The sequence below is a fragment of the Cupressus sempervirens genome, chromosome 3 (genome assembly GCF_028749045.1).
Source record: "Cupressus sempervirens isolate cs-2001-9-10 chromosome 3, ASM2874904v1, whole genome shotgun sequence".
Taxonomy (NCBI): Eukaryota; Viridiplantae; Streptophyta; class Pinopsida; order Cupressales; family Cupressaceae; genus Cupressus; species Cupressus sempervirens.
In genome coordinates this window covers 583,127,599-583,154,843 of record NC_143120.1, presented here as the reverse complement: position 1 = coordinate 583,154,843, position 27,245 = coordinate 583,127,599, and the positions used below count along the sequence as shown (strand labels likewise).

The 27,245-nt window shown below is 36.8% G+C and overlaps 1 protein-coding gene across 1 annotated transcript in view; it reads left to right on the top strand.

The window, feature by feature from the left end:
* SRT1 (sirtuin 1) overlaps positions 1-27,245 on the top strand; it is a 159,683-nt gene that overhangs the window by 51,914 nt on the left and 80,524 nt on the right. The window contains exons 5-6 of the mRNA XM_089821024.1: positions 5,744-5,844; positions 6,535-6,643. Of these exons, the coding sequence (XP_089677150.1) occupies positions 5,744-5,844; positions 6,535-6,643 (210 nt within the window). The remainder of the gene's footprint in view (positions 1-5,743; positions 5,845-6,534; positions 6,644-27,245) is intronic.

Here is a 27,245-nt window from a genome sequence, read left to right as displayed (position 1 = left end):
ATGAGTACACACAAAGTTTCAAGCGAATGGATTTGACTTTTGTTATCGATGGAAAAATGGTGGTCTTGAGAGGGATGACGAATGAAGGTTTGAAGGAATTATTTGCACAGAAAGTGGAAGCTATTTTCCGACATGATGCCATTGTGTGGGCCGCATGGTACTTTGTGTTTGCACAGCTAATCAAGGGTCAATAGGTGTACCATCTAGATAATAAACTTCAAAACATTTTGGATAAATATGAGCCAGTTTTCTGCGACATTCTGTCAGGTATACCTCCCCATCGAGGTTTTGAGCATACCTTCGAACTAGAAACAGGAGCGAAGCCGGTTATCACCACTCCATACCGCAATCTAAAAAATTCAAGGATGAGATCGAGAAGACGATTCAAGAACTGCTTGAGAAAGGATGGATCCGTCCCAACTCTAGCCCTTCAGCATCATCAATACTATTGGTTAAAAAGGACGGAATGATGTGCATCTGTGTGGACTACCGTGCGTTGAATAAGAAAACAATAAAAAACAAATAGCTTATTCCTAGGATCGATGAATTGTTTGATGAATTGCATGGTGCAGTTTATTTTTTCTAAAATAGATCTTCATTTTGGATACCATCAAATTTGCATGACGGAAGAAGACGTGGAGAAGACGGCTTTTCGTTGTCACTATGGGCATTACGAGTTCCTGATCATGTCGTTCAGATTAACAAATGTACCAGCTACCTTCCAGTCGTGCATGAATCGCATCTTCAACAAACAATTGCATAAGTATTTGCTGGTATTCTTTGATGATATCCTTATAGAAAAACTTGGGAGGAAAACCTAAAGCATCTAGATGAAAGTCTTGAGGATCATGAAGGCCTAGTTTTTGCTTGCCAAGCAATCCAAGTGTGAATTCGGGATGACAGAAATATTGTACCTAGGGTACGTTGTCAGTAAATTTGGGGTGCAAGTTCATCAGGAGAAGATTCAAGCTATCCTTGATTGGCCTCCACCAAAATCTCTCTTTGAGTTGCGAGGATTCTTTGGATTGTGCAATTATTACCGGAGGTTTGTAAAATGATTATCTTAGCTCAACGCACCCTTAACGAATCTGACGAAGAAAGGCTCCTTCCAGTGGAATCAAAGCTTGGAACACATTTTTGATAAGTTAAAAGAAGCGATGAGCACTTGCTCGGTTCTCGCCTTACCTAATTTCACTTGAACATTCATTCGAGTGTGACGCATCCAAAGAAGGCATTGGTGTGGTATTAATGCAAGACATACACCTCGTAGCCTATAAAAGTTGGAAGCTTACACAATTGGAGCGTTTATATTCCATTTATGACAAAGAGATGTTAGCCATCATGCATACATTGACCAAATTCTAACAGTATCTGGTAGGTGCCAAGTTTGTCGTCTATATCGATCATAGTAGTTTGAGATATTTTCTAGAGCAACAAGATTTGAATGAGAGGCAACAAAAATGGGTAAGTAAGATTCAATATTTTGATTTCAACATTGAATATGTGAAGGGAAAGAATAATGTGGTTGCAGATGCTTTGTCAAGGAAACCCGCCATTTGCCCACTATCTCAGATTTTAGCCCACTAGAAAGCACACTTATTGGTGGAATATTCTAAAAACATATTTGCATGTAAGCTAATGGATAGTGACACTCAGGATGGCCTATACAAGCTGGTGGATGACATCATTTACTATAAGGATCGGATATACTTAGTACCTGAATCCAAATTGAAGTAGAAAATCTGGCATGAGCCTCACCCTTGGCCGAGCACCTGGGGTTTCTCAAAACCTATAGACAGCTCAAGGAGAGGTTTTTGTGGAAAGGACGTAAAGAAGATGTATTGCACTACATATGGGAATGTGCAGTTTGTTAGCAAAACAAATCCGAACACACTTTACCTGCCGAGTTACTGCAACCCTTTCCCATACCAGAGCATAAGTGGGAAAGTATCTCCATGGACTTCATCACCGGAATTCCTAAAGTAAACGGGAAGGATTGTATCTTTGTGGTGGTCAACAGACTGACGAAGTATACATACTTCTTCACCATCTCCTCAAATTTCTAGGCTGCATAGGTAGCTGACTTATTTTTTAGAGGTTTTTTCGTCTGCATGGGTTACCTCGAAACATTGTGAGCAACAGGGATGGTCGGTTACCAGTATTTTCTGGACAGAATCGTTTTAGTTGGCAGGAACAAAATTGACGCCAAGTACTAGCTACCACCCTCAGACATACGAATAGATAGATTGTGAACAAGTGGCGAGAAGGCTACTTCCGGAACTACATCTTAGCACAACAACGAGCACAGGTCAAATGGATACATTTGGGGGAATACTGTTACAATACCACTTATCACATGTCCATTGGAATGACACCCTTCAAAGCACTATACGGGTATGAACCCCTTACATTTATCGGCATATTGGGTGACACCCGTGCACCAAGGGCAAGGGACTGGCTTTAGGAAGGGCAAGACATCCTGAGATTTTTGAAGAACTTACAAAGGGCAAAAAATCAATAAAAGATGTACGCCAACAAACACCAGATTGAGAGAAGTTTCAAAGTGGGAGACTTGGTCTATCTCAGACTCCAGTTGTACAGGCAATCCTCATTGAAGGCAAAAGGGAAAGAAAAATTGAAGCCATGTTTTTATGGTCCTTATCGTGTAGCTTGCCGCATCGGCAAAGTTGCCTACGAAATGGAACTTCTAGAAAGAAGTCGCATCCATAACGTCTTCCATGTCTCCCGTCTGAAGAAAGCCATGGGATAGAACATCGTGGTAACTATAGATTTTCCACCGCTCAATGAAGAAGGGAAGTTTGTATTGGAACCGATCGAGATCATCAATGTACATGAGAAGACTCTGCGGAATTGTACCCTTAGGGAATATTTGGTACGCTGGAAACATTTGCCGTTGGACAATGCAACTTGGGAAGGTGAACACATTCTACAACATCCAACATTGCATTTGCTCAAGGACAACCAAATTTTGGAACGGGAGAACTATAATGTCCCCATCAGAAAATAAATAATTAATCAAAACTTTTGTGTATGGGCCAATTGATTTAGTATATCTCAGACTCATTTTTATTTAATTGTTTCAATAGGTGTGGCTGTCGGCTATCTTTGTAAACCGTCGAGAAGTCCTCCATAGGGTATTTAAGTACGACATGTAGGTAGTAGTAGGTATGTGATTTGGATTATTTCTTATACTGCGAATTCCTATTGGAGTTCTGAATTGTTTGACATTTCGGAAGCGAAAGACCTTCCCTACTTGGCTTTCCGGTTTCGGTGGGACTCAACCCTCACCCTATTCCGTTCAAGCTTCCTGACTCGGATCTGGCAAATCGGAGCATCATCATTATTTACAAGTAACATTACCTCTGGAATATATTTGTGTCTGGACTACATGTATATCTATCATTGTTCTGTGTATTGGCAAGATTGCATTTGGACTATCTCTGGCATAAAAAGTGGTTAATCGTTTCTGCTCCAATCCATTGCCGTACAACCACTCCACAATCATCGTAGTTCTCCAATCCATTTCTGTATGACCACTCCATAATCACCATACGACCCTAATTCGTTACCGTACGACACCCCACACTGATTGTACGACCTCCAACCTATTACCGTATGGCCTCTACACAAGCACTGTACTGCCTCCAACAACTACCGTATGACTAGACCCCCATCTATCAGCTGGTCCGTACATCTCCCATTGCCCATTGTACGGCCTATTCAAGCTACTTCCTATGGCTATTGGGACCTAGTGTACGCATTGTCTAGAGTTGGATTTGGTGTTCGCCAGGCTCACACATGGGCAACCCAGTTCCTAAAGGTAAATTAGACAACGAAACATTACAAACGAGCCAAAAGGTCAGGCTTCTGCTTGTGTTCTACGGCAACATATTTAGCTCCAAAAGGGAATTTTGCTGTTTTGGATGTTGTGGGAATTTATCCAAATGTGGTTTCCCAAATTGTTCTTTCCTTCTCTTCTTATTTACCCTGAACTAGCTTGAACATTTACAGCCTGCTAAGCCTTCCTGCTTCTTACCACTTCCCACTGCTGATCTCTCTGCCCTCCATTACTTGAGCTGGGATTGAGATTCTCGAGCCACTGTTCCCTCCCATTACTTTCCAAAGCAGAATTGGGGATCCCAGATTTGTTATGCACCAGGACTATGTTTTCCCCATGCGTAATGGGAGGATAACAGCTCAAAATCTTGAAATTGTTTGCAGATCACTCACCATGAGTAGGAGCCAGATCGTTTGAATGATACAAGTTCTATGCCCTTCTGTAATATCCTGTGTTTTTTCTCTGGTTACCAGCCATTTTCCTGTAAGAGTTCCAACTTCATATAACTTTTAATAGTTTTTGTCTTAAAACAATTTTCCCAAACTTGCTCAATAAAAATACACATTTATTTTTAGTTATGAAATTTTAAAATTAGAAATGAATTTTGTAAAATTCATTCTAAACCAAAATTTACCCTGAAGTTCCATCTAACAAAATTTTTCTTTTTCTTTTTTGTGATTGTGTCCCTGACAAATTTTAACCAGGCAATTTACATCTGTACCATACAAAAAATACAGATAATGAACACTGTGTTGAACTTCTGGGATCATTAAGTCACGAATTGCCTGGTGTTTCAATTCATAATCTTATCTGGAGCTGGAATTGTTTCCATGTTAGAGTTTTGCAGAGATGCATGCAATGGCAGAATAGAATAGCATTTCCCCTAGAAACTATGGCTCAATATAATGAATGACGCTCCAAGAATCCAGTAGGAAGAAATGTAGCTCAGGCTAGCCCTGGAAAGTCCACCAAGAAAAAGCGCAGCCCAAAATAAAATTAATCACTGGCTATTAAAACTTAACTATAAAACAGTTACTGAAATTCGGAGGATAACCATCATTTGCTAGACCAAAATCGTGACCTAGGCCATTCATGGAAGTATCGTCATGTATATCCTGAAGCTGCCCTTCTCTGCTCTAGTGCAAATTATTGATCACCTGCTGTAAATTAGGGTATTGGTCCTAAGTAGCCTTGTCCTGTATTCTTCAAAAAATGTTTTGGTCAGAAAAATAGGTTCTCCTGAGATACAGATTAAGGAAAAAAATGATTCTTCTTTCTCTTCAGAAAATTCTGCTCAGTCAAGTAGATTTATTAGAGTGATATGAGCTGAATTTGTAACACAAAATCTTCCATTTAGAATATATATGCTGAAAACATGCAAATTTCATATTTTTAATAACGCTAATGCAATTTTATACTGCCTTTTCTAACAATGCATTTGTTATACTGTATAACTGAATATATTCATTTAAGATTGGATTTTGTAATCATTATATTTTTAATAATGCTGACGCAATATGCATGGCATGTTATCTATTAAGGGAATATATGTGGGGAATTTTCATTATTGCAAGTTTTAGCTGGCCCTAAATAGCTCGGTCTGAACATCCAATAATATGCACTGATAAAAATGAGCATGCCTGGTGAACTAAACCAACATTGCACTGCTGTTTTATCTGCAGTTATATTTGCAATATATGCTATTCATTAATTAATGCTCGGATTTATTATATGGTATTGTTGGTGTATGCCAGTTTTAGAAAAAGTTTGTTTCAGATTTGAATGCAATTAAATTGTCAACTACATCCTTAATTGGGAGGTATGGATTAGGTCTTTTTGTTGCTTGCTCAGAAATCCTGAGCTATAACCATTGATATATGACAGAATATAGATGGACTGCATCTGAGATCTGGTATACCAAGGGAGAAGCTTGCTGAGTTACACGGGAACTCTTTTAGGGAGATTTGCTCCTCATGTGGTAAAGAGTATGCTTCTGACTCTGATTGGCGAATTCACTTATGTGATTTTTCTTAATTTTGAATCTATGGAGGTAGGACGATATTTTGTTTTTTAGTTGAAACTGAGGGCAGTTGTATGTGCTTCTTTGACACTTTGGAGTTTGATTTCTAGTTGTCCTTAGCATAGAAGCATATATTTTTACTCTGGTGCGATTTCTCCCAATATATCTTTTATTGATAAATTGCATAAAGCTCACAAGAGAGTTTATTAGGTCAATACAGTCATGCTAGTTTTTGGATTGACTTTTAGTCCAATTCACTTCCAAATAAATTCAATAACTTGTTATTAAAAAATGCAATTTTTTGGTGATTAATAGTAATTTCTTCATGCTTAAATTGGAAATTTTAATACAAAAAATCTAGGGTTAGGTAATTCTGATATTTGCAGTAGTCTTTCTGATATTTCTCTAAACTCAATCCAAACCTTTGTACAATGTATTTTCAAAATTTTCCCTATAAATTTAAAATATCCTTATCTTCTGGTCTGTCAAGAAATTCACAAGAAATGATCTTTGCTCCTGTGATCCTTAGCATGGCCTGTAAAGAGTACCAGAAAGAATCAGCTCCATGTATTTCTCGTCAAAAACTCTTTTCTCCATTGATTGTTTTATGCAACCCTGTCCAATAGTTTCATTGGTGTACATTGAATTGGTGAAGGTATGTCCGTGACTTTGAGGTGGAGACTATAGGAATGAAGGAGACTGGGCGACATTGTTCGGATCTAAATTGTGGCGGGAAACTCAAGGACACAGTTCTTGATTGGGAGGTAAGTGGAATTAATATTCTGTAATGGTGTTTCATACTTCTGTAAGATAACTGATTGCCATTGAGAGGATATTTTCAAAATTGTGACTGGTATGATTCATTCAGTCTATATCTGGATATGGAGGGCTTTAGTCACTGAAACATTTTAATAACTTATATGGTTTGCAATGAGTTGGAAGTTGGAAGATACTTTTATGTTGCAACCATTCTGCTTTTGTATTGAGTTTTGTACCTTATGATGCAATAAAATGTTGTTTTTTTCATTTCACATTAAGTGTTTGCTGGGAGATATCTAATATGCAGCCTTGTTTTACATTTTCTTTGTGTTTTACAATGCATATAAGATGATAAATAAAGTGCAGATAATAAAGTAACTTGCAGTAATTTAACAACTCAGAAAACTGACAAAAACACAGAAACATATAAAGCTGAAAATTCCAGATTTATTTCTGATTAAAAAAAAACTTTTAAGCCAAAGTAAGAGCAACCTAGATCTGTAAATAACATTACTTTTCTAGTTCAAACATACCTAGAAAATGCAGCATTGGAATAGCTTGAGATGATGTTATGCCCTGTCCAAGAACCCTTGGGAACAGGGTTCGATATTACCACACCAATTTTTTTCTTTTGTTTAACTTAACACAGTTATCTACTGGAATAACATGAATGAATCCATGTAACACATAATGTATCGGTGAGCTCTAATCTATCAATGCAAAAGGAATCATGCTCTTCATTGCCCCATCTACTAAGAGTTTGGTGTTCCCCAAGGGTCCCTTGATCAGCGTGCTAGAACCACTCTAAGCAGGCCTAAGAGGAGTCTTCACATTGAATGTAAGTCAGTCCTTACTAACACTTCCATTGCTGAATAGCCTCTCAGGACGGAAACTGCTCTATGGCTAGGTTGGAGTTTCACTCAAAATACACACTAAACGAGCCCAAGAGTCTACTGTAAAGGTACTATTAGACACATGAGGAAAATGGGTGTCCAAATTATCAATCCATACTTGAACAGTTCTTGTAATCTGCTATTTATTATTGGCGTGCAGCTCTGTGAGTGATAGATGCGCATAGCAGATTTACATATGCGTTGAACAGGTCGTGCAGGCTGCCCAGGTAAAAAATGTACATATGCTCAAGTAAAAATGATGAATGCACAAAAAAATGGACGTATTTGCAGATTCAAGGGACATTTGCACAATTTTGCAAGCAGGGACCAAAACTTGCAAATTTTGCATTTTTGGAAGCCAAACCCCTAAGATAAGGACACTAAAAAGGTCAATTGACTTCCTGAAAGGTACTGGAAGTTTTCAAGTGGGTCATATACATGCCTAAAAATGTCATAATGACATAATTAGACTAAACACAACTTGAACCATCACGATCATAATCAAGTTATCCATAATTCATTACAAAAAGTACAACTAATGCTACACGAGGATATGATTATACAACAAGTTTTGAAGTGGGCAATATGCATCTATCAAGCATGAGTTTGAGCAACTACTATAAATATACATGAAGTGTCAATACTAAACATGTAATCATTACAACCATTATAAGGTACAAGCCATCATAATAGTGACATTTCATTTGATACAACAAAACTACATGAGCACATGGGCACATCATGAGTAATTGAATACATCACAAGAATGTTATAATGCCAAAGTATTGTCTGCATATAAATTGAGACCATTTGTAAACCTGTACTCCATTTTCCAATGGTAGTTGGCCACGCCATCCAATGACGAGGAGCCCTTAGGTCCTCTCACACCATCTGGGAGATATCTATATGGACCATGCCACACATACCAAACAAGCATACAGGGTACACAAAGATTGTCAGGATTGAGGAACACTTTGGGGGGCGGGGGGTGAATCATTGTTCTAAACTTTTCAAATACCTTATACTAATTGCATAACCATAAAATAAGAGCAATAACATCTAAGAACTCATGACACCATGATTTTAGCGTGAAAACTTGGTTAAGGGAAAAATGATGGTGGGAGTGAGACCCACACATATTACTCTCCAGAAGTAATTAACCCTATTAAAGGTTATAGTACAAAAGGGGTGAATGGATTAGCATTTAGGATTACAGCCTAGAGCACATTGCTCAAATACAAAATGAGTGGGCTACAACCTAACTAAATACAAAGATAGAGCTACAACCCCAAGATTGACAACAATCCAAAAACTGAACTGAATAGTAGCATCACCTTATGCAACAGTCAATCTGATCAACCTGACCATAGAAATCTGCCTTTTCACACATACATTATGTCAACAACACATCATCAAGTTTGATTGTCACATTGCTTTTCAAATCAATCACAAAATTGATGTCTTATACTTGATCTAAAAACTTATTCAAGTCGACTGCACAGGTGCATAACGTGTAAAACGTTATCATAATTCACCACTCAAATCTTTACGCTAACCTTAACCAAAAGTGTATATGATATAGTAAGGTTGACTCAACCTTAAAAAATCATCAAAATGATTGGATCATTCGTTTGATCGGATCATTGATCGATCCAACAAAAGTTTGTCCTTGCATAAATAGTTCTCTTTAGACTTGATGCCTAGAACATTATATGTGCCCCAAGCTTCATCATCAAAGCTTGTGATCATAGGAATGTATGCATAACAACTTGTACAATCATCCTATAACTGCATGATGAAATTTTCTCTAGAATCCGTTCATACCAATCCGAAAACTAACCTTGTATATTGCTCTCCATACCCATACTTAGCTGAATTCTAAAAGTGACCTTTGTTAACTTCAAAAAGTGACAGCTGGCAAAGATAATACAATATAGTTGCCATCAATGACAACGTATGAAGTATCTGCAACAGCGTCTCTTGCCAACATAGGTACGACAATGCAATACCAAGTCATAATCACTCATGCTTGACCACACAAAATCTAGTCATCACGGGAATCATGAATACAATTCATGCAACAAAAGAAAGAAAAGTTATGCACAACCCAAGTACCAAGGCATACAAATCATGAGAAGCAAAGCTATGCACAACCCAACCACCAAGGCATATAAATCATGAAAAACATGATCACACTGGACATAGGGTGGGGTTCTCATTTATATCTAAAATGGCTAAAAACAAGCATGAACCATAGTTGCCATGCCATAAAAACATAACATCAAATAAGCATAGACTCATTGAACATCCAAAATGGATGCTTAGTCCAATAATGGGAGTGTCATCAAATCACTAGATGGTGCAGGCAATGGGTGAATAACTAGGGCCAATGGCTCACCCAACTATCCAAACCACCCTACAAGAGTTAACAAAACAAAAGAAAACACAAGGAACAACAACCAAAGGAGAAGAGAGGGAAATACTTTTATTGATTCATCAAAATATCTTCATACATGCCTAGCTGTAAGGCCTTCTGGGTTACGGTGAATTACAAATACATTCACATTCAAAGAGCCAACTGCAAATTCACACTTTTAGTTCTGCTCTCCCAATTCCTCTTCTCTAGAAAAACTTGCCTAACTCTAAGCCTAAACACTCTATATATACTTGCCAAAACGGCTTACAGATTATTCTAGAACATTACATAAGAGGAAGGACGACCCAACAATGATCTGGACGCATCCCAAGAAAAGATCTTAACATAAATGTTGCAATCGAAATAAATCCCACAAGTCGGCTCACAAAAACCACATCCAAACGCTGACACTCGGCATACACTGCGTAACTTGGCACACGAAGAGTCACTCGGCATACACTGGATAACTCGGCACATGAAGGAATTGCTACAGTAACTCGGCACCACCTAGATCCAATGAGTGCTAAGTGTTCCATTTATTCTCATGAGAGATGGATTCACGTTGAATCACTACTCATGAAACATGGGTCAATGAGTTTGACTCAAAATCACATAGTTAAATCTTGATAGTAATATCACAATTTGACTTATTGTGGAAATTATCTCCTACTTATCAACTTGGCACCAACTGAGTGCTATAGTAACTCGGCTCCAACTAAGTGCTACAATAACTCGGCTCCCATTGAGTGCTACAGTAAGTCGACTCCTATTGAGTGCTACAGTAACTCGGCTCTAACTGAGTGTTACAGTAACTTGGCTCCAACATGCAGAATGAACAAAATGAGCAGGATAATAAGGCAACCCAGGATGCTCCTGCATTAGACAACCGGGATTGAAAGAAATGATTCTCCTGAATCATTGAGATGTCACAACTTGAGCTGAATCCAACTCAAATTGAGAAATCCATGAAGCATCTTCAATAGGTCTGTTCTTCCACTTCACCAAATATTCATAGTAATCTTTTGCTCTTGTGCTCTTGCTAACTCTTTGATCCAATATTTGTTCTTCTTTAATCTGCTTCTTAGGATAATTATCTGATACAACAACTTCATCCTCTGACTCATGATACTTTTACAGATCAACAATATTGAATATAGGAGATATATCCATGTCATCAGGTAACTCAACTTCATAAGCATACCACTGTCAAACTTCTTCAATATATTACAAGGTCCAAATTTCTTCATCTTCAGCTTATTGTATGTTCCAACTGGGAATCTTCTTTTCTTCAGATAAACCATCACCTCATCACCAATTTGAAAATCATGGTGTCTTCTAGACTGATCAGCATTCTCCTTATACTTCTGATTACTTTATTCCAACCTAAATTTCACTTCCTTATGCAAAGACTTCATAAAATCAGCAAATTCTTCTTTTGCAGCGCTTCTCTTTTCTTCACCAACAACATCTCTCAAATCTGATATACCGCTAGGGTGCATTCCAGTAACAATCTCAAAAGGTGTCTTCCCTATACTCCTATTCACAGAATTGTTATATGCAAAATCAGCTTGTGCCAATACCATCTCCCAATTACTTGGCTTATTCCCAACTAAACATCTTAGCAAATTACCCAAGCTTCTATTCACAACCTCTGTCTGTCCATCTGTTTGTGGATGGAATGTAGAACTAAACTTCAGTTAAGTACCCATCTTCTTCAACAAAGTCTTCCAAAAATAACCAACAAACTCACTATCTCTGTCAGAAATAATGCTTCTTGGTAATCCATGCAATCTCACAATCTCTTTAAAGAAAAGTTCAGCAACATGCTTAGCATTTGATGTCTTTTTACATGGTATGAAACAAGCCATTTTAGAAAATCTGTCCACTACAACAAATATGGAATCATACTCCTTCACTGTCTTAGGCAATCCAAGAACAAAATTCATACTGATGTTAGCCCAAGGTTTCTCAGGAACAGTAATAGGTGTATACAAACCAGTATTTTGACTCACCCTTTTTGCAACTTGACAAACTCCACAACTCTTTACAAATTTCTGAACATCCTTATACATTTGTGGCCAATAATACTTCTCTTTCAGCAAACTCAATGGCTTATCAATTCCAAAATGTCCAACTAATCCACCACTATGATCTTTAATTAGATTCAACCTCATAGAACTTCTAGGAATACACAACTAAATACCTTTGAACAACATGGTGCTTTGCACTCTCTCCACGCCTCAGAAAAATCAAGATCAATATCATACAACTCTTTCATTTCATCAAAACCAAAAACTTCAATTTTCATTTCAGTCAACAAATAACATCTTTTACTCAATGCATCAACAACTCTGTTAGTAACTCCACTCTTATGCTTGATCACAAATGTAAAACTCTGCAAGTACTCAACCCACTTCATATGTCGCTGATTCAATTTATGTTGACTTCCCAAGTATTGTAAAACTTTATGATCAGTATACAACACAAAATTCTTGCGAATCAAATAATGTCTCCACTTCTTCAATGCTTGAACAATGACATAAAATTCTTGATCATACACAAAATACTTCTTTTTAGCATCATTCAACTTTTCACTAAAGAAAGCAACAGGTTTACCTTCTTGACTTAATACGACTCTTATTGCATTACCACTTGCATCGCATTCAACTTGAAATACTTTGTTAAAATCAAGTAAAGCTAATACAGGTAATTTAGCAACCTTTTGTTTCAAAGTCTCAAAACTCTTATTAGCTCCGCGTGTCCTCTTGAATTCCTTTTTATCTCCCCTCATTGTCTCAATCATAGCATTACAAACAACACTGAAATTTTTTATAAACTTTCTGTAAAAACTAGCCAAACTATGAAATGGTCTTACCTCACCCACATTCTCAGGTGTAGGCCATTCCAAAATCACTTTAACCTTCTCAGGATCCATCTTTAATCCATCAGTTGAAATCACAAATCCCAAATATACAATCTCCACTTGCATAAAAGAACATTTTTTTCAGATTAATCAGCAACTTTTCCTCCTTCAACCTCTGCAATTCTTGTCTAATATGCTTAAGATATTCTTCTTTAGTCTTGCTGAATATCAAAATATCATCCAAATAAACAATCACAAACTTACCCAAAATTTTTTTCAGAAGCTCATTCATCAACCTCATGAAAGTACTAGGTGCATTAGTCAAACCAAAAGGCATAACCAACCATTCATACAAACCATCTTTTGTCTTGAAAGCAGTCTTCCATTCATCACCTTCTTTGATTTTGATCTGATGATAGCCACTCTTCAAATCAATCTTGGTAAAATACTTTGCTCCACTCAAACAATCCATTATGTCATCCATCCTCAGCATAGGAAACCTATATTTCACTGTTATCTTGTTAATTGCTCTGGAATCAGTACACATTCTCCATTCTCCATTCTTTTTAGGTGCTAATACAACAGGTACAACACATGGACTCAAGCTTTCTCTAATCAAACCTTTCTGCAACAACTCATGCACTTGTCTGTTAAGTTCTTCATTCTCTGTAGGTGTCAATCTATATGGTGCTTTGTTTGGCAAACTAGCTCCAGGAATCAAATCCATACAATGTCTTATGCTTCTTACTGGAGGTAAACCATCAGGAATATCATTAGCAATAATGTCTTTATACTCATTTAACAATTCTGTAATTTCTACTGGTACTCGGTTGTCACTATCTGCTATCACTTGGTCATTACTAGCTTCTGCTGCTCGACCATTACTACCAACACTCGGTCCTCTAGGAACTATGGCAAAACAGACTTGATTCCTTTTCATTTCTTTTTCAAATTGTTTCCCATTAACCATGCAAATTTTTACAGCTGTACAATTAACCTCATCTGGACCTTCAATCAAAGGCAGCAATGTTTGTTTCTTCCCATTTACCCAAAGAGTATATTGATTCAATTTTACATCATGTACATCATATCTATCATATTGCCAAGGGCTACCCAACAAAATATGACAACAATCCATGGGCATAATATCATACAAAACTTCATCAAAGTAATGTCCAATTTTGAACTTGACAAGGCATTGCTCACTTACCAATATCTTATGCTCATCTTTGATCCATGAAACATGATATTGTTTGGGATGTTTTAGCCTCTGCAACTGCAACTTAGTAACTAACTCTTCTGATGCCGGATTTGTAGAACTTCCACTGTCAGCGATCACTTTGCAACATTTTCCAGCCATCTTATATCTTGTCTTGAAAAGACTTCTCCTTAAAATAGGTTCCTCATCACTTCCCTTATTACATAAGGTTCTTCTCACCATCAGATTTTCTCCAGCCTCAGGTCCACTTGGTGAACCCTCATCATCTTCTTGAATCATAACATTTCTGTTATCTTGCCTACTTTCAGAGGATCTACATTCAAAAGATCTATGTCCCTCTTTACCACATCTGAAACAATTACCATGAAATCCACCTCTAGAATAGGAATTACCTCTTCCTCGATAAGAATTAGTGCCTCCTCGATAAGAATTGCCACTTTTCCATTCGGTCTTGCCTTTGTCATTATTCTTCCATTCAGATTTGCCTTTATCCTGCATAGAACTATCAGAGCTGCCACTTTCTCCATAAGATCTACCTTTGCCTCTCTGAAATCTACCACCTCTACCTCTTTGTCTTTGTTCTTGCTTCTTTGTCAAGATCTCCTCAGCTTTCAAGGCATATTGATATGCTTCTTCTCCACTTTCCAATTTCACAAAACTTATTTCCTCTTGAATTCCAGATCTCAATCCATTAATGTACCTTGCAATTTTCTCAACATCATCATCCACATATCTAGATCTGATGTCCAATCTATAGAATTCCTTGGTATATTCTTTCACAGTCATGTCCTTTTGTTTCAAATTTTGCATCTTTCTCAACAGGCTAACTTGGTAATCAACAAGGAGGAATTTGTTCTTTACCTTGTTCACCATCTTTGGCCAAGTTCTGATCCTCTCCTTTCCTCTCCTTTGTCTATCAGTTTGCAAGTGCTCCCACCATAGTGATGCATGACCTTTCAACCTAGTGACTGCAATCTTTACCTTTCTATTATCAGGAGTGTTTTCATACTCAAAGAACTTCTCCATATTAGAGATCCAATCCAACACATCATTGGTATCCAATTTCCCATCATAAGGAACAACTTCTATAGCAAGCTTTGAATTTGCCCTAGACAACACTCGCAATAGTCTTTCTTCATCTTGATCTTCTTTAGGTTTTGGATTATGGTTTGGTGCTGCTGCTTCATCATCACTTACATCATCAAGATGTGCTCCTCTCCTCTGGGTTGTCTCCACAACATCTAATCTGGCTGCAATTTGTCTCAACTGATCCAATATAATATCATCAACATTTCTTCTATCATGAACCATCTTTACAAATAAGTTCCTACAAGATCGTAACCTTCTGCAAGTTATAGGTCAAATCCGCAGATTTGCCACCGTACAACCAAATCCAAATTAGGGTATTACATGACCCAATCTCCACAAGGACGAACCTCAAGCTCTGATACCAAACTGGTGCAGGCAATGGGTGAATAACTAGGGCCAAAGGCACACCCAGCTATCCAAACCACCCTGCAAGAGTTAACACAATGAAAGCAAACACAAGGAACAACAACCAAAGGAGGAAGAAGAGAGGGAAATACTTTTATTGATTCATCAAAATATCTTCATACGTGCCCAGCTGTAAGGCCTTCTGGGTTACGGCCAATTACAAATACATTCACATTCAAAGATCCAACTGTAAATTTGCACTTTTAATTTTGGTCTCCCAATTCCTCTTCTCTAGAAAAACTTGCCTAATTTTAAGCCTAAACACTATATACACTTGCCAAAACGGCTTACAGATTATTCTAGAACATTACATAAGAGGAAGGCCAACCCAACAACGGTCTGGATGCATCCCAAGAAAAGATCTTAACATAAATGTTGCGATCGAAATAAATCCCGCAAGTCGGCTCGCAGGAATCACGTCCAAATGCTGACACTCGGCACATGAAGGGTCACTCGGCATACATTGGGTAACTTGGCACATGAAAAGTCACTTGGCATACACTGGATAACTTGGCACATGAAGGAATTGCTACAGTAACTCGGCACCAATTGAGTGCTATAGTAACTCGGCTCCAATTGAGTGCTACAATAACTCGGCTCCCATTGAGTGCTACAGTAACTCGACTCCAACTGAGTGCTACAGTAACTCGTCTCCAACTGAGTGCTGCAGAAACTCGGCTCCCATTGAGTGCTACAGTAACTCAGCTCCAACTGAGTGCTATAGTTACTTAGCTCCAACATGCAGAATGAACAAAATGAGTAGGATAACAAGGCAACCTAGGATGCTCCTGCATCACTAGACAAGGAACATAATGACTCATTAACTTACCATATAGTCCATAAGTCATGCGACACATAGCACGGTGCGGAACAAAATGTCCCATCACCTCAATGCATCATGGCTCATGCGGTGCCAAGCATCCTGTAGTCAATGTGGGGAATGAAATGTCTCATCGCCTCACCACATTGTGACCCTTGCCTTGGCGGGCCGACACCTCTAGGTCTAGATTATTAATCTTGCTCTTTCTTATTTAGTTGTTTTTGCCTATTATTATAATTTTATCTATACATGATGTTATCACTTGACTAACTCTCTCCAATGGGCTACCTTGGTGGCCCCTTTGTGCCCTGGTCCCAATTGGTAAGCCTCTCCCACTAGTGGCCAAACATTCATTCAATAAGACAAGGCATACAATGAGATTTCCAACAAATTAAACATAAAATGTTACCGACACTATCTATCGATAACGACATTATGAGTCTCATCCAAACAAGCACAGCTTGTCACCGACATAATCATTGACAAAATGTAACAAGTTTCAACCTTGCATAAAAAACCATGGAAATACAAGAGACAGGGCATATACACGAGGGTGTGAATATCCAAGGAGATCTCATAAAAATGATCACAATACCAAATCGCTATCCACAAATTATGATAGCCGTCACATAAGCCACATTACAAAGGCCATTCTCTTACATCACAATAGTTACCCAGATTACGTAAGGACCCATAGGTATACACAAAATCATAGTTAACGCCTAATGGTTTGGCAATTCCATCTCAATCATATACCAAATCAATTATTCGACTAAACATATTTTATAACCAACATTGACTCATTCCCACAAAGAGATTTTGAATTCACGAATGGTAAGTAGTAGCGCAAATAAATCATAGAGGGAAAGGATTAACACCAAATGGAAAGGCATGATTCCAATCAAATACAATAAACCATGAAATGTCATAAAGCAAGAAAAATCAAATAAAGTGGTCAAGGCTCCCAAATTCGACATTTTGTTCACAATTGGTTAAATAAAACAATTGGACATTTCATTGAAATCATGCCTATAGATGATAATGATATTTCAATTGGATATTATTTTGTTGGCTTCTCATTGAGAAATGATTGGGTGAATAGGATCATCAGTGTGCAAATATAATATTTCAAGATTACAATTCCAAACTATAAAGTGATTTTGCACATAAATTACACAGCCCCACTCTTCCAAGCTCATCCAGTGGTGAAACTACTCAAAAATTAATTCATACTTGTTCCCATAGAAAAATACATTAAAAATTTAAACGCAATAAATGCAATTCCAAGGAGACCTATTGGCCCTCAAGGTATTTTAACCCTCAAAATGTATTTTTTCAACCATTTGGTCACAAACAAGAATTTTGGAAGCATTTGAAAACTATAAAACCCTTTTTCTTCCCAAATTTTCATCAATGTAACTTAAAATTGTTTGCAAGCGGATAGATTCTATCCAAGAATGAGTTTCAAATCATATTTAAACTATTAAATCATCTACAAAGAAAATTTCAAGAATTCAAATTCATTTGCCCAAAATCAATGAAATAACCGTAAGTTGAGAAATACCTCACCAATTAAAATGAAATTTGGAAAGAAGTTCGCCATGGAGAATCCATTCTGTTGGGTGGATATTTTTCAAATGACAATTGTACAAACTCCCTTGCAAAATAGGGTTACCAACAACAGTGTGTGAGACAGAGTCTCTCCTACCTTAAAGGGAATGCTTCCCCTTCTCACTGTTCCTTAGATCAGCTTAAGGTAAGCAAAAAATTTGGAGGTACTTTTAAAGGGTGTTATTGATATTCTTTCCTCTTGTTTCAGGAAAGAATCCACTTACTCGTGGATCGGGTAATGGGCAAGATGGACCTCTTAACTACACTTCTATCTCAAAATTGTAAACAATGATAATGATAAACCCACACCAACTCATAGGCTGATTGAAAGCATACTGACTTAGATCTATGTCTATTTTTTATACTATAAGAATAACTATGAAGCTCACGGACTCCCAGGCAATTCTCCAAAGGTAAATTTCTACTATTGGGGTACACAGACTTCTAGAAGTAAATAATTTCTAAACTATAATCTTGTAAGCTATTTCAGTTCACAAACATGAAAGTAACTTAACTCTAATAACTTGCATGAATATAAGACAACGATACAAACTATAGTCACAATTTCTAGTTGGTATCACAACAATTGATTCTAGTCACAACTTCAATTTCAATTGCTTCTCATACTCACCTTTTTCTAACACACACAATATTTAACATGAACTAAAGATAGTAACACAAATTGTAGAATTTTTTAGAAACTGGGCCAGGGATGTTGTGACTCTGCATGGGGTTTCTGTGAATATTATGGAAGAGTTTATTGCGGAAATAACTAGGCTCTCTGTTGGGGGAATAAAATTCAAGAAAGTGACTAAAATCTCGAAAGCTGCCTTGAAACTTTTTCCGAAGAACCCAGAAGAAGAAATAAAATTGGTTAAGGAAGAGGGCTTCTTCGATCTTAACCAGATTAAGGTTCTGTGGCAAGATGTTCTATTATGCATTCATGAGTATTTCATCCTTGATGGGAGATCCAAAAGAGTGCATAATTTTCATTTTGTTTTTAAAAATCACTTTAGATACAAGGACATGGTTTCTTTTCCGTTCTACTTGAAGTATTCCTTGTTAAACAACCTCAATGCACATATGAAAAAAAATTCTATGCTTGTTCTTCATGAACGACTGATTCTTCTTATTGAGGAATATTGTAAGGAGAATGCTATTAAGCTTTCTCCGTCTCTTGGTAAAAGAAAGAAGATTTTTGGAAAGGAGATTCTGGATAAATCTAGTGTTAAAAAAGTCAAAACACACAATGTTAAAATTGAGGAGATTAAGGTCATGGATACCGAGTCAGATAGAAAGAGGGTTGCCAGATGGAAACCAAGAAGGATGATAAAACGATGCTTATTACCCATGAGCCAAATACTATTGTTTCGACCCAGAGGTTTGAAAAGGAGGAAAAGTATTTTGTTGGGGACACAAAATCTAAGCCGGAAGAGGCTACACCGGAAGAGATCCACATTGATTCTAGTCACCACGAGTTGAAGAGTGAATGAGGAGACTAGTGCAAAGAATTTTAGTGGAAGGCTTTTGTTTCTTGACAAAGCTAAAATGAAGATGGATGTGACTCTGTAGACTGATACATGTATCTATAACGAAATCATTCCATTAAAGAATAATGCTAAAGAGTTGTAGAAGAATCTGGATTTTGAAAGAAACAAAAGAATTGAACATGAAGGGATAATTGGGAATATTCTTGAGAAATTGATGGCCAATGAAGCTGGCTTAAGGCAACTGGTGAAAGATAGTGGAGAACAAATGGACATGATAACTACCAATTTATGTGCGACAACGGTTAGTTTGTGTAGGAGGAGCAATGAGGGAATTATCTCTCCTATGCATGCCAATATGACTGGTGGCTCTAGCAGAAGGACAAGGCGGAGTACTAAAAGGGCCATTGAAGTTGCCCCTGTCTCCATTTCAGAGGATCTGTAAAAATCCTCAACAAGCTATATCCTTAACAAACATCAATTTGCTTTTGCTAATCAACAATTTGATATTTTGTCAAACATTTGATAGAGAAATTATTATCACTCAATAAGTAATGCTTTATATTCATAGCTAGCTGCTCACAATTTTTAATTGATTAAGTCTTTATCAATTTGGACAAATGAACACCACTAAACAATTTAAAAGTAATTCTATAATTGATGGCAATGCTACTAATGTCCAATTAAAAAATTGACTTCTGGAAATTTACGAGAATGCAATAATGAACCTGGAAATTGACTTCTAACAGATGAAATATGGATCGCAGCTCTCAAGAAATAATCCAATTTACGTGCAGGTTCAGAAATACATGCTCCTCGATTATAATCGCACGTGCTCTAAAACCTGATTGCTGCCCTTCAATAATTGATTGTAGCCTTCCACAAAGTCTGAAATTGCTGCCAAATACAGGAATGACAGCCATAGTACATTCCTCTTTAACCACTCCAAACAAAAGACAATAACGACATTCCAAATCACAAATTCTCCAGCCACAATGAAATTCCCAGGTATAGTACATAACAGTCAGGAATACTATAATTTAATTAAGACAATTCTCAGAATTAATTCACAATACCTCAGATGTGAATTACCAGACACTTCTTAATTCCAAACCTTATATTTCAGCAAGGACAAAGAAATCAACAAACTTAGAAACTCTTCGCAAGCAACAAAAGAAAATAATCAATCGGATGTTTTGTTCATCAAATGGGCTCATATTTATAATCTCAAAATGGCACAAAATTTCCCAAATGAACTTCACTTAAGAAACTTCCCACACACAAATTAAAACATAATAAAGTGCCATTATAAACTAATTTATTAATTGCTTTTGGCTCCGAAAATGACCTTTTTCTTCATAACTTCAAATTTTGACATGTAAGGCCACTGTTTTTTGTTCCCATGATTTAAAACTCTTCGTCTCGGTTCCAATGAGCTATGCTACCGAGGTGACCAACCAACAATTCTAACAAAAATAGCAACCTCAATGTGTTCAGATGAATAATAATAATAATTCACTCGTCTTGCGAAAACAACTGAAGAAGCATCAGAATTGGAATCCGACAACACCAAAGTGATTTTGATGATGAAAGACGATGAATGAACCTGATGGGGTGACTTACTATAAATAGATGCTCCCTCCAAGATTCTTGGAACCCAAACCAGAAGCCCAAAATAAAAATTGAGAGCATCCTTCAACTTCTCTGAGTCAACTCAGCTCATCGGAACCAATAGATTGACTTACTATAATAGTAAGTCCCTCAAACAGAGCCAAAACACACCATAGGCTGTTGGAAAGCCTATAACCAAACAACTAAGACCCTCAAATCCTACTGTCAGCTCACGAGGGCCGCGATGGTGAACTGACCTGGCCAACTGTAGGAACCTGCTAAAAATGGGGACATTACAGGATCTCCTTCAAGGGATTGCTGATACTGCCAAAGATTTGACTAAGGCTGTGGAGGAGCTCCAGTGATAGGGTTTCCTGTTTTTCTTTTGTTGGTCGTGATCGCTGGTCCGGGTTTCTAGTTTTGGTTATGTACCTCTGTGTTGGTTGTCTTTTATTGTGATTTTACTTTCTAGCTGGTTTTTTGGTAGAATGCTACTTGTAGGTTTCAGGGCCTTGTAAAACTTGGTTTTTTGATGTTGTTACTGTAGGTTCCTGGTCCTTGTAAAACTGGGTAGACTTTTTACCGTTGATCTTTTGTTTTTGTATGGGGTTTTGGGTTCCCTCAAAACTTGTTTTTACCTTAATCCAAAACACAAATTGGAGTCACAACTCCTAACTTGATCTACCACAATTGCTTCCAGACACGAGTTCAAAACAAATTGCTCTTTATATGCACATTACTTTCAAATTTGTACTCCAAATTACAGTCATGCTTGCAAAAAAATGACAGAGCTCTCTTGCATATTTAAAAGATGATTATTTACGATGAAAGATACTCCTTTATATAGGCAAAGGAGTGAGAGGGAAATGGAGAAAAAGGCGGGGGGAACTCAACTACCTTAACTAAGTCAAACTAAGAAAGAAGATTTATTGGATTACATGACTGAAGGTATGTGCAATTGGGTTACATGCACATGAATTACATGCAACCTGCATTTTGAACTACAATGCTGAAAGCACACTTAGGTAAAGTGAAGAAATTGTTGAAACTTGTTGAATATGAATGAACCAATCCTGTAGATTATCAGCAAACTCTTTGAATTTGGTGATGCAATTGTGGATGATTTCAAGATCGGGAGCTCCGTTATTCCATGCCGCTTCATTCATTTTGATAAATGTTGCGTTGTATCTTTTGATAGTCTCTTGATTCTCTTTGATGAATTGCCAGTCATCATTTGAAAACCTGAGACAACCAAACTTTTTCTCATTCCAAGTTGTGAATTCACCTTTGTTAGCACATTTTGGAGTTTTCCGTACTTTGGAAACCTTTTCAATGATGTCCGGATGTAAACTCAAAGAAACTTTCCCATCAACATCTTTAACTAATTTTTTTTTTTGAAGTGATTCTCACACAAACTCAAGTTTTAGGGAAGCCATTGGGAAAGTGGAGACCAAATGAATATTGTTTCTTTTGATTCAAAGCATTTATCTTTACCTTTGGAAGGTGAAGAATCTTTTGACATATATTGACATGAAGAGTTCATTGCAACATGAGAATTCCAAAGAGTGAAAACATCTTTCAATGGGATTGAATCCACGAGGGTTTCAAGATTTGGACAATGATGGTAGATCCATGGAGGATAAGTGTTCAAACTTAAAAGTATGATTAAGATTCGTTTTGAACACTTAGGAAGGTTGGAAATGGTTCGAACAGCTTGTATTGTGAGCAAGAATGGCCAAAATTGGGTTTTTAAAGGTGGATTGCATATGGAAAAATGTGGATTTTGACTTAGAATGCAAGTAGATGTAGTTTGAAAGCATGTAGATAGGAACTTCATGTTTAAAAATGAGAGTTTTCCCGAAATTCCAGATTTAGAATGCATTTACATGTGGTGAAAACTCATTATTTTTAACTTGTATAAATATGTATTCGGGGTTTTAAAGTCCTATTCCATATTTGGGAAATGTGGAGTTGGGCAAATTTGGAGATGGAATGAATATGAAGGCTGAAAATGTGAATGGATACTTGCATTCTTTGGGAGAACTTTCATCATTTCCTTGACAAATAGACAAAAAATAAAATAAAAACAATCACACAAAGTATTTACAAAAAACAAAGAAAAGAAAAGAAAAACATATCTCTTGCTTTGACACAAATTGATAACTTTCAACATTACTATCTTGTAAGCAATTTTGTTTTCGGGACGAAGAACTTTTTTGCATTACAAAGAATGAGAGTTTTGAATTTACTTAATAGCTTGGAACAAAACTCTAGGGCTGCATTTAAAAAATGGACAATAAATAGTAAAAGAATGCAACAAATAAGAAAAATGTTCATGAAATGCAAACATAACCTAAATCCTACACTTACTTGGACCGCAAAGAGCAAAACTTGGAGCAAAAAGAAGTTGGAATGCAACTCTCTTCTCCAAAATTGGTTTTAAATATGCATTTGTGTGCGTAGATTGTGCTTTCCAAGTGCAAATGCATTTGTTGAATGATGCAAATGATGTTACAAACACCTTCTCAAATGCAGATCACACTTCTCCAAGTGTTTTGCATGTTGAAAATGTCTCCTCAAATGCAAAATGGGGTTTGTAGAGGAAAACATATGTGGATGAAAGTGCAATAAATGTGTTTGTCAATGCCTGCCCCTTCAATTGCCTAAGGAAAACACACCTTGGAAAGTGCTTTACATGTTTGAAAATGGAGAGTTTGCATAGATTGGGCTTTACCATCCTCTAAACATGCAATGGTTTTGCCTAAAACGCCCAAATCAGGGTTTAGCAAGCCAAACACATTTTAAAATATGGAGGATTAATCCCAATGTCCAAGGAAAATTGTAATGACCCTGCTCAAATCTGACCTTAAAATGCTAATTGAAGGCTCAAAGAATTTCGTCAAACGCTTCACATACAAGGGTCATATGACTGATATAACATTTCAGTTTGCTTTAATGACTCTTTTTTTCAATTAGCATCAATGAGAATGTTTACAAATGACTCTAAATTGACTAAACAATGACCTAACATGAATATGCAACTTATTTTGACAATATTCAATGCATATATGTGACTGAAACTACTTGCAATATGCAGCTACAACAACTAGTAATTATGACAAACAGTTTGGATGCAACCTAAGATGAAATTTATGCACTTATAGCCAAGTGGTATTTTAACAAACATTTGGTATGCATAATTATAATATTATTTATGCCAAAAAAAGAGAACCTACAGCCAGTTGACATTTTGACAAACAATTGGCATGCAAACTAATAAGTTGATCATGAATGGCAATAACATATTCAATTACAATAGTAGTTGACCATCAACTTATATCTCCTTCTTTGCAATAAAATGTCTATTACAATGATGCTATGAATTGGTTACTATGAATTGGTCAAGACTCTTGGCTTACAATTGTTTGACAATAGTGCCAAATTTGATTTTCTGAGTATTCACTTATGACAATGCAAACTAGTTAGTGAATGCAAGAAGAACCTGGTAATGATGACGCCCAATGTTGTTGATGAAGAAACAATAAAAATCCAATGTGATAGGCACCTTCCAAGCTCAAATCGAAATACTCAAGTTGTTGCTCGTGTTCTTGCTTGGCAAAAGTTTAGATAATTAATTGCAGCACCAAACGCCTTCCAATTTGCCTCTAAAATGATTGTCTCGACGATAGGAAATGAATGCAACAATACCCAGAATGATTGGCCTCCTCAATCGAAGGGTATGAGCAAAAACATGAGACTCACATAGGCTGATTAACCTCCATGACAACAGATTATGAAGGTCTGTAATGATCTTGCTCAATAACATAATCAATCTCAGCAATACATTAGCTGTTGAAGTAACTTCTCCATCAAATGCAACAATACATCAGCTGTTGCAAGTACAATAATACATCAACTATTGTACTCAAATAATCTCCACCGTGAAGCACAAGATTGGACTTCTAAAGTAAAGCCCACAATCAGCAATAATTCAGCTGGTATCTCACAGCCTCAAAATTGCGTAACCAATGAGGGTTTTCGTCCTCAAAGGGTCCTCCAATCGTTGAAACCCTAGCTGGCTTCTCCACCACCAAAAAGTCATCAATTCAAACAATAATTCTTGGATGATGAGAATGAGGCCCATGATGTCTGTTTATACTTTTTCCTCAAGAGGTTGGCCTGAAATCTAGAAGCTTCCAGAAATTATTTTATTTTTATTAAGTGACTTTATGATATACTATTTTATTTAAGTCACTTTATTAAATTAATTAAATATAAAGTTACCTTTTAATATTTGTTTATTTGATAATTTTATAAATAATTAACTTAATACCACTTATTTATTTAATTAAAATAATTAATTAGTCATCTTCATAAAATATTCATTATTTTGGACAACTTAATTAATTAAATTAATTAAATCAAATTACTTCCAAAATGGGGACATTACAAAAATTGGGGTTTGAATGGCCCATTACATGTTTAAAATATGATGCTTTTGCTAAAGAACATGCAGTCAAAAACTTGGACACCCAAATGGAGAGAAAAGATTATGTTCAAATATAAACTTGTGTTGAAAATTGGGCTTTACAAGCTCATTTACATATTTAAAATAACCTCTCCAATGCAAATCATGGTCCAATGAAAATTGGGCTTTACAAGCTCTTTTACGTATTTAAAATAAACTCTCCAATGCAAATTGTGGTTGAAATAACCTCTCTTTTGTCCTTGTTCTTACTTAGTATACTATGACTTCTTCCTTTTTGAGAATTGGGTGTTCATAAAGAGTAAAATAGAACTTATTGCATTTTTTTGTTTTAAGATTGAAGCTCAAGGACTGCAAGGATTATTATAAACCCCAATAGTAACAATGTTAGAGTATTGAACATATTGTTCTCTGGGAAATGGAGATTGGATTACTTGGAGATGTAGTTGTTCATCTCCCATAAAATTAAAAAGTTACTTTGTTTGTTTGAATAATGGAAGACCTTTGTATTTTGAATAAGTAATGAATGTCTGTAGATAGAAGTCTTGATTGTTTTTGGTTAATCTCACATAAGTGTTAGCCATCGTTAATTTCATACCATATAAAGCTTCGATAAAACCAAAATCACCTTGCCTACATGAAAAATTATTACATTGACTCGTCAAACTTGAAGCATCCTTACCTCAGTCATAAATCGTCTTTATTATAGCCCAAAATCCTTTCATTAACTCTCCATCCTGATGTGGAGCCTTTTTCCTAGTCACCTGTATACCACGCCTTTTAGTAGTAAGAACATATGCAACACAATGAAGAGGTGTGTTAAGTTTATTCCATCTTCCATGTAACTTCTCCTCTATCAAAGGATATAGAGAAGGATCTTTTGCATCAGTTATTGGCTTGACATTTTCACACCTGGAATCTATTGGTTCATAGATTTCTCCGAAACAAGCCTTATCCAAATCTGCAAATTTGATCAGCTCACATATGGGCTTAATAAATTCCATCGAAATAGACAAAGTATGGGCTTAGTAATAGGGTTGTAGGTTTCCCGGTGGCTTATCCAAAGAGATGAAGATCTGTGATTTAGAGGTGTTGACAAATGGTGGTGGGAGTGCATTTTTAGAATGTTTGGTTATGGGCATGTGGGTTTTTTGAAAATTTGAGAATTTGGTTTTTGGGAGGATGTTTTGGATGTCTCAAGAAGTTTGAAGAAGACATTTCAAAAGGGATGTAGCAAAGTAACGAGAATCGGAATCGTATCGGAATCGGCACGGCCGAATCGAATCGTGAATCGGGGGTGAATCGCCGGTGAATCGGCAAATTTGAAAAAACCCTTTAAATGTAGAGATTTTAACAATTTAAGACTTATTTCATGCACCCTTTATTGAATATAACTTAAACACACTATAACATCATCAAATAGAAGTTGAAACTTAACATATATAAACATGGAAGTTTGTGTTTACCACATGGGGTAAAGAGTTTTTATAAGATAGCTTCACATCGAACACCTACTCCAAGTGCTTCAAAGCATATCACCCCTCTCGAAAGGCTTGCTCTATTGTTCTCTCCACCACAGACACTCCATGCCTGCAACAGCTTCAAGTCTCATCAACTGGTGAGACTTCCCACAACTGATAACCGCAGCGACTGGGGGTCTAGGGGGCAACGCCCTCAGCGGGGTCAAGGGGCAGCGCCCCGGGCGCG